The following is a 9,304-nucleotide window of genomic DNA, read 5'->3' on the forward strand; positions in this document are numbered from 1 at the left end:
ATAGTGATGTCCATGGACACAACACCAGAAGGAGATCATCGGACCTCGTTCCCCCCAAAATTCGGCTTAAACATGGGGAAAATTATATTCTACTATGCTGCCACCATAATGTGAAATGACCTACCAAAACCCATTAAAGATCTTGACTCCCTACCCAAACTCAAAACTAACCTAAAAGAATTGCTGACCTTAAGATACAAATGAACATAGTTTAACTCCTTGAACACCTTGGTAGTAGCATCCTCTGCCCCCCGCCCCACCCCTCCTTTCTCTGTAAATATACCTGTTGATTCTACTGTACTTTATTCCATGATGTTTTGTGTTTGTATTGTATTGGAATCTCCCCCCACAGGAGTACACAGGCAGCAGTGACACCCATAACACAGAGCTGTGACACTATAGGGGTGCGTTCAGATATAAGTCACTGAGCGCACTGGTCCAAATACAAACCAATACGTGTGTGCACTCCCGGTGCGTATATCTGAACGCACCCAATGTGTGGGACCATGTTGTAATGGTAGTCATAGCAATAATAGCAGCACTAGTAAACATATTAGTTCTATTAGTGGTGGTCAATATTCAAGGACCAAGAGGTTTTATGTCTCACTTACACAGGCAAAAAAAAAGAAAAGCATGCTCCTTAAGGTGGGAGGAGTAGGACGAAGGCTCCACGTCCTCCCGGTGAGGGCTCCTCACTGGCAGGTGAGTCAGCAGTGACAACAGACAGAAATGTGTGTGGTGGGGAATCAATTGGAATAACGACTAAATTGTGGAGAAAAAGGGGTAAAAATAGCGAGCTGAAATAAAACAGTTTCACGACATGAATACTTCCTGGTCTGGGGTAGTCCGTGCAAACACAAACTGAAGTGTTCAGTCAAGCTTCTAAGTTGCCTATAATCAAAGAGAAAAAACAATGTCAGGTTTAATTGTATCTGATAAAATAGAAAAGTTTGCACTCTATACTCAAGGCTTACTAAACTCTCTACCTTTCTGTCTGTCTGTCTGTCTGTCTGTCTGTCTGTCTGTCTGTCTGTCTGTCTGTCTGTGTCTCTCTCTCTCTCTCTCTCTCTCTCTCTCTCTCTCTCTCTCTCTCTCTCTCTCTCTCTCTCTCTCTCTCTCTCTCTCTCTCTCTCTCTCTCAGGTGTCTACAGGTAATTTTCCTGTCCATGTGTGTTTTGTATCTATTTCACTGCCTTCTTCAACGGAGGCAGGAAACCCCATCCTCTTCCTCACTGAAGTAACAACACAGCCAGTGAGTACACGCACGCACGCACACACGCGCGCACACACACACACACACACACACACACACACACACACACACACACACACACACACACACACACACACACACACACACACACACACACACACACACACACACACACACACACACTGCAGTAACAATACAGCCAGTGAATACTATAAAACTACTATACACACGCAGTGCAGTCAAAACTACATTCCTGCACGGCCCCTAAAACCCAAGCCGGAACTCGGCCCCGGCCCCGGCCCGTGGTGTTGGAGCCCGGCCCGACCCAGCCCCGGTCCTGGTCGATAGAACCCGGGTAGCATAGAACCCCGGGAACATAGGACCCGGGGAACAGATACACCCCCGTTCAATCCACTACTGGTGAATACTGCTGCACGATGGTTGAGTTGTTGATGAGTTGTAATGAGCCTGAGCCCAGCCTATGCCCGACAGAATAGGTCGGGCTTGGACCCAGTCGGGTCCCGGACGGGCTTGCAGATCTCTGGTAACAAGACAGCCAGTGAGACTAAATACACACAAAGAACTACTGCTGGTTCAACACCTTTGACCTGTGTTCCTTCTCTTACCCCGCCTCCAGAGTGACGATGTAACCTGTGATGTCACTGTCGACACCATGCCCAGCTCCGCCTCTTTCAGTAAAGAGAGGCTGTTTGGTACGAAACAGCTGGTGAGTATCTACAAGTAGTAGTATTAGTAGTAGTAGTACTAGTAGGCGAGATTTGTGTAAATTTAGATTTATTTTTTCTTTCTTTATTTTTCTTATTTGTAGAAATATTCATAATTCTAATTTGAAGAATCCTTTCACCTCTCCGCCAATCCACTGCATGTTTGTAGGACTGTGACACGGCCATCTGTCGACCAATCCAATGTGTCCTGAAGAACGTGAGCCCAAACAGGAAGTACAGCATCTCTGTAAACACCAGAATCTGGAACGGAACCTTTGCCACCGTAATTACATTATACATTTATTATTTTATTATCTTTTTAACTATGTTAAACAGAATTAAACATTATGTGGCTGTGTGTGTGTGTGTGTGTGTGTGTGTGTGTGTGTGTGTGTGTGTGTGTGTGTGTGTGTGTGTGTGTGTGTGTGTGTGTGTGTGTGTGTGTGCGTGCGTGCGTGCGTGCGTGCGTGTTTTCAGGCATTGTTTGAGTCCATTGAGTTGACCAGCACAGCTCATATAGTAACCGAACAACCAGAACTTCTTATCGTGACACACCCACAAATAACGGTAAGACACACACACACACACACACACACACACACACACACACACACACACACACACACACAGTATGACATTCATGATTTAAAAAAATAATGATAAAAAGAAAATCGTCGTAAATCTTATTTAAAACAATTTGTTTTAATTGTCATAACGATACATAGGAACTTAAGTATACTACAGTATGTTAGTTCCATTGATCCAAGCCGGAAGACAATCGATTGATTGATCATTAAAATAAACATGCTCTGAAAATGCACACGGCCAACCCATCTGACCACACACATTTTCCAAAAGTTGAATATTGCTCTCTCTCTCTCCCCCTCTCTCCCCCCCCCCCCCTCTCTCTCTCTCTCTCTCTCTCTCTCTCTCTCTCTCTCTCTCTCTCTCTCTTTAGGTGGGCTTGTCCATCAGTAAGCTAGGGGCGGAGTCTGAGGTGCCGGTGGGCGTGATTGTGGGCAGCGTCATCGGAGGTCTGCTCCTATTGGCCATGATGGTCCTTGCTCTCTGGAAGGTGGGGCTCTTACCCAGCTAGCAACCAACCCTAGTAACGCCCTATTATTACTGACACGCTAGCATACACCTAACAATCACTGCTAATCCCTAGTAACACCCAAGTATTGACACACTAGGATATGCCTAGTAACCACTGCTAACCGCCTAGTAACACCCGAGTATGAGGATACACCTACCAACCACTGCTAACCCCAAACACCCAAGTGTTAGGCCTACTGACATTAGGATACACCTAGCAACCACTGCTAACCCCCTAGTAACCAGCTGATGACACCTCTGGGTGATTGTAGAGTTCAGGGTTCCAAGTTCCAAGTATGGAAAGTCTGGAAAAGTATGGAATTTTATTTGAGTAATTTCCAGGTCTAATGGGGAAAAAAATATATATATATATATATTTCTAAATGATAAAATTCAGAGTTTGTAAGAACTTGATCAAACAAGTGTAGGGGTTGAAAATATACACATGACAAAAACTGAATGTCGGGTAGCTGGAGTAGCCGATCTACAAGCTAAGGATCGGCTGTTTTGGCTATGTGACACCGTCAGTGGTTAATTGATTTGTATAAGCTACATGCAGTGGTTCTCAACCTGTGGGTCGGAACCAAGACTACAGTGTAACCGTAGTCTTTATCTCTGTGTTGTGTTGAAGGGATTAGATGGACCCATGACTCTCTTTGGAGACTATCTCCATTTATTCTGACACAGAATGACACAAACAAGTCTCCAAGTTAGTTTGTTTTGTAGTGCAAGGACTCCTCCCGTATAAAGAACTCAGATGACAGTGAAGTGACAATTTAAGGACCTTTTTAATACCTAAAAGAAGGAAACATTACTGCATCAAAATACGGCGATATAAAAACTGGTCAAACATTGGCCAAATTGTAAATAATATAAGAAAGAGGCAAGGATTGTGAGAATGGCAGATCCTCAAGTTCTTGACGCCTCCCGTTGCGAGGCGTTATGAGCTTGTGGATCGGCTATTTTAACAATATTTATCTGTGGAACCGAGTCAAACTAAATTGAATGCCTACAATTCCAAGTGCTTGTCAGGGTGGCGAGGTCCCCATTTCAAATATGATTATTTTGGGGGGTTGTAGCCTGAAAAGGTTGAGAACCACTGCGCTACAGCACCTAGTATCAATTACATTTTAAAACCATTATTATGCATCCGTGGCACATTGAGCTTGTAGGCTTGTAGGTTGTCAGCATGCAACACAGTCGTGCGACGGAGTATAAGTTACACATAACAACGTTTGAGTCATTCTATATCATTCATTCTATATTCAATTCATTTATTTCATTCTATGTTTCTCAGCTGGGTTTCTTCAAGAGGAAGTACAAGGAGTTGGAGCAGAAGGAGAGAGCGGAGGAGGGAGAGACAGACGCACTGCAGAGCAGCCAGGAATGAAACATACATGTTTTTATTTTCATTTGTTTAATGTTTTATTTTTTTTACTATTAAAGAAAAGTATTTTTAATGCAATTTTCTAAGATAAATCAAACTAATGTAATTTTATATTAGAACTATAATATATATTCCAAACTTTTTTTTAAATAATAAGCAATATTGGAAAAGGGATTTTTTTTGTTTTTAATTATATATATAAAAAAACTATGTGTATATTTTATACTGAAAACCTGTATAGAGAACTTATTATGGAATTTGCACTGCTGGTATATTTTTTACTGCTATTACTACTGATAGCAGTACTGTGAATAAGATACAAGAAAGTACATAAGGTACATTTGCAATGTTCTAGAACCACAGTTTTTCACTGTACTGTAGCTCTAGAATCTAGAGCTACAGGGAAAACTGTGGAACTGCTACTACTTGTATTATTACTGCTGTTACTAGTATACTACTGTGTATCAAATACGTAATTTACATCACATTTGCATACTTGTACACTGAAAAGCCATGGAACTTGTACTGCTACAGCTAGTACAACTACTTCTGGTACTACTGCAATCTCTGGAACAATTGTCTATTTAATAGGGAAAATAGGTGATGTACAAGTTCACTCTTGTAAACATTTTTTATGGATTTTTGAAATAAATCCAAAAAATAATAATGATACTTCCATAATGTCATTTTCCCCCCCAAAAATAGCCCATTGCAAGCTCACAGTTTTCGAATAGTCGGAGAATAATATAGGGTTAATCACTTAAGCCCTCTAGTCTTAGTGATATAAACCTGAGTTGCCACTGTACTTCTTTTCGACCAAAAAGCTACGCTTGTAGAGGTGCTATATTTGGCGAACGTTACCTCCAGAATAGGGATACTGGGGTTCAAGTTGTTAAATTGTTCCTCATTTTTTGCTAAATGGGGGCCGCCTGGAACCCCCTCAAGGACCCCTGGACGGTCCCCGGACCCCATGTTGAGCCTCACAGCCTGCTGCTCCAGGTTGTGGAAAAGGCTTGTCTGACATCAGCAGGCAGCAGCTGAAACACACATGACAGCCCAACACGTCCAGCCCTGTGTTTACCTTCATCCACTAAGTATATAATGGTATGCTGTAACTGTTCACGTGTTATTTGGACGACCCTAAGGCTCACATAAAACCGTAAAATGATGACCAGTGCACTTTCCCTGCGTGAAACCACTACTGACTGGACACTCCACTCCACTCACTGTAGTCATGTACTGTAGACCAGTCTGAAGTCTGGACGTCTTAGTATCTACAGTATATCTTATCGGGTGGGGGGGGGGTTGGCAACACCGGCCGATATGTCTATTGAGAAAGATACATTTTAACATAATACAAGAAAAAGAAACGTGAACTAGAAAAAGTGCTCCTCGGAGCACAGGTCTCCGCCAGGTCAGGTAGGTTACTGGGGCCTCCTGGTGGCACTATGATAGGCCAATGTGAATAGGGTGCCATTTCTTCTTTGGCCTTTCACGGCAATCGGACACTGCATTCATCATTTGAGGCATTTCTTCCTCTGCCTAGTGGCAATATGCGTGCAAAATGTCACAGAAATTGCATGCTGCGTTCATGATTTAAGGCATTTTGTTCAAAACGAACCAATCCTGCAAACTTTGGAAGCTAATCTTAGGCAGTCAGGATGGAATATGGGAAATCGGACAGATCCGTGTTGATCACATGACTATAGAGATACTGTGTACCGATTTGCGTGATGTTTGGACAAAATCTGTAGGAGTAGTATCACTTTTTTTTGCACAAATCGGCCTCCTGGTGGTGCTATAATAGGCCAATCGGAATTATTCGATAATAAGATACAATATGCATGTAATCAGTGTAGCCTATGATTTATACTCTCAAAGAAGCAGGAGCAGCATTAGGGGCTCATAAAGGCAAACATGGTGTCCTGCACAAGTTATCGAGTCATTAAAACATTTCAATTACAGTTCAAACGTGTGGGTTACAGCATGAGACGACGTGCACTTGCACTTGAAAATGCTAATTGTATCGTGGTTCAAACCTTCAATTACATCTCTCTCAAACGCTAGGAGACATAACTTTTTAGTGACTCATTTCAGTGAAAAACGTCAAGGACAAAGGGAGGCTGCAGTTGTCTCTCTCTGTTCCAGGGACCCTCAGAAGCAAAGATTTGAGTTACAAATGTTCGCTTTATAAATATATATATATTATTCAGAGATTTGCAAAGAATTTCACGATGTTTCAAAAATAGCAGATCTACAAGCTCATAGCCCTCCCCTCCCCCCTCCCCCCCAAAGGACCCCTGGGGTCCCCAGACCCCACTGTGAGAACCAATGCCTTAACTCACACCCAGGAGGATCCATACAGTACATGTGCATTCAAGCAGGTGATGAGGCAGCACAACAAGTTGACCACTTCTGTTCTGTAATCGTCCCCCTGTGTCTGTGTCTCCTTTTAACCTTTGACCCAAACAGATGCACTGTGATCTACTCCTCCACCAGCTGCTCTTTGTTTTAACATTTAGAATGTATGCTTCATTTCAGATCAGTCATTGTTGTAGGGAAACAGAGTACCGTAGCTACAGAAGTCCTGATGTCACTCGTTCATCCCCTGGGTCGCGGAAGTCATTTCTCTATGGAGAATAACATGGAGTCATCTTAGAATCGTCTCATATAAGAATTGTGGTCCAAAAATAAACAAACTGTCTTGGCGATATTGTCAGGGAGGAGGCGCTGTATCGTTTATGATAGTCAGTCACTCATATTTGATACAGTCCGTTTCTGGCGAAGATTTTACTAATTCGGCGGAAGTAACGTTAGCGTTTTCTCACCGTCAGTTGATGCTTCATATCCATATGAGTCAAACCGCCGGGATCATTTGTTTATTTTTGGAACACAGTTCTTATTTGACACGATATTAAACACGTCTATGGGAATTCAGAATGGGGGAAAAAAACGCGACCCAGGTAGGATGCGTAAATTACGTCAGACTTCGGTGCTCTATGAGAAGCCAAGGGCAGACAGAGAGCAGGACAGACAGCATAACCGCGGTTGGATTCGCACCCCGGTCATCACACTCACAAGTAGGACATGGTTGCTGTCGGGCAGAAACCTGCCATCTCCATGTTCTAACTTTTAGTTTTTTCATAAATAAACGCCCTACTTGATCATACTACAGCGTCACACAAAAGCATCTAAAGTAGCAGATCCACAATCTCGAAACGTGTCAAAAAGCAACGCGTTTTGAGCTTGTAGATCTGCTGCTTTTGCTACTTATGAATTTGAATCCTGAAAAGCAACACTTTTGGACATATGAGGTTTCCACCCGACAGAAACAACATGGTCTGTGCACTGAATGGCTGTGCCCCCCAGGAAGATCCGTACCACCTGCTCTTGTCTCATTACTCAAAGTTCATCATGATGATATCCAGTGGTGGAAATAGTAGGGTAGAACCGGGACGAACGACGCGCAGGGACGGTTGCAACACGGACCTTTTTTCATGCTACACTTAAAAGTCACATCCGGCGTCACCCTCTTCGTCTTCGGTCGAAAACATCAGACACGATTTTTTTCCCAGTTCTGATCAAAATTGGCAGAGTTGAAGCCACTTTTGTGTATTTCCACACTGTAGTAAAAAATACCCTATTTGAGTGTTTTCCATTTGTACTGCTGTGTTTATTTGGTGCCGATTGTAAATGGATTTTGTCTGTTAGGCTAATCTGTGGGCTAACTCTCAGTGAAGGTTCCATTGAAAAATATTCATTAGCTTTTGTGCTAGCTAGCAAAACATCCGGGGAGGGCAGGGAGGGACGAACGGCGCATTAAGCCACTCGATGCATTACGGACAGGGAGGGACGAACGGTGCATGTGTAAAACACAAAGTTGAGCAAACAGACAGAGGGGACATTAACATGATACATTTATTTGACTATCAGCATGGTCATTTGCTCGTAGGGTTCTACTGAAGCATCAATGAGAGTTAGATGCCAGAAATGTAACGTTTGTACTTGTTATAGGACATTTCATCCGACCGTGCCGTCCGACCCCCGTGTATGCACCGTTCGTCCCGACTGGCGGCCGTGTGCGGAGAGTAGCGCAACGTCACTTTACATACCGATTGCGTTCGACTCGTTTCACTAAAATTAAAACGGACTGCGGGTAATGGGAGAGGACAAGTGTCTCTTGTTCACAAAAAAGTATGGTGGTTACATGAGATTAAGTAATCTCTGTGCAGGGAGGGAAATAGAAAAGGTTGCGTCGTTGGACCCCACTCTCCCCTACTCAGATATTTTACTGAAGTAAAAGTATCAATACTGCAATGGAGAAATACTCCGTTAAGTATTGGTATCAAAATGTACTTAAAGTACCAAAAGTAAAAGCACTCATTATGCAGAAGTTTTCAAATGTATAAAATGTATAAGAATCCTTTGAAAACGCGTCGCAAAGCGACACATTGCTTGTCCAGTAAAGTAAAGCTAAAAAGCTTGTAGATCTGCTATTTTCAAAAATGCCAAAATATATATAGGGCTGAAGTGGTTAGTGTTTTATATAATTATAATCAACATCTACAAAGTAACTAGTAACTAAAGTTTTTAAATAATTGTAGTGGAGTAAAAAGTACAATATTTGCCTTTGAGATGTAGTGGAGTAGAAGCAGCCTAAAGTACTGAAAATTGAAAATACTCCAGTAAAGTAAAACATTCTCAAATGTGTACTTAAGTAGGCCTACAGTACTTGAGTGGGCTACTTTGCAGTCCTTTAACAGTTTTATTACGCAGTTCATAGGCCTATCATTGCTCTAAAGGTTGAAACATTGTAGCCTATGGCTATGTCCAAAAGTTTTGATCAAATTGATGATGATAAAATTACAAACTCCACTACAATAA

The 9,304-nt window shown here is 42.4% G+C and overlaps 1 protein-coding gene across 1 annotated transcript in view; it reads left to right on the forward strand.

The window, feature by feature from the left end:
• Positions 1–5,009, forward strand: part of LOC308081404 (integrin alpha-2-like) — a 54,990-nt gene extending 49,981 nt beyond the window's left edge. Inside the window, exons 25-30 of the mRNA XM_080423171.1 lie at positions 1,142–1,252; positions 1,851–1,940; positions 2,108–2,221; positions 2,416–2,505; positions 2,897–3,013; positions 4,331–5,009. Coding sequence (XP_080279297.1) covers positions 1,142–1,252; positions 1,851–1,940; positions 2,108–2,221; positions 2,416–2,505; positions 2,897–3,013; positions 4,331–4,423 — 615 coding nt within the window. The 3' untranslated portion in view covers positions 4,424–5,009. The remainder of the gene's footprint in view (positions 1–1,141; positions 1,253–1,850; positions 1,941–2,107; positions 2,222–2,415; positions 2,506–2,896; positions 3,014–4,330) is intronic.
• Positions 5,010–9,304: the final 4,295 nt, after the last annotated feature.

The sequence above is a fragment of the Gymnoscopelus braueri genome (assembly GCF_963280865.1).
Source record: "Gymnoscopelus braueri genome assembly, chromosome: 3".
Lineage (NCBI taxonomy): Eukaryota > Metazoa > Chordata > Actinopteri > Myctophiformes > Myctophidae > Gymnoscopelus > Gymnoscopelus braueri.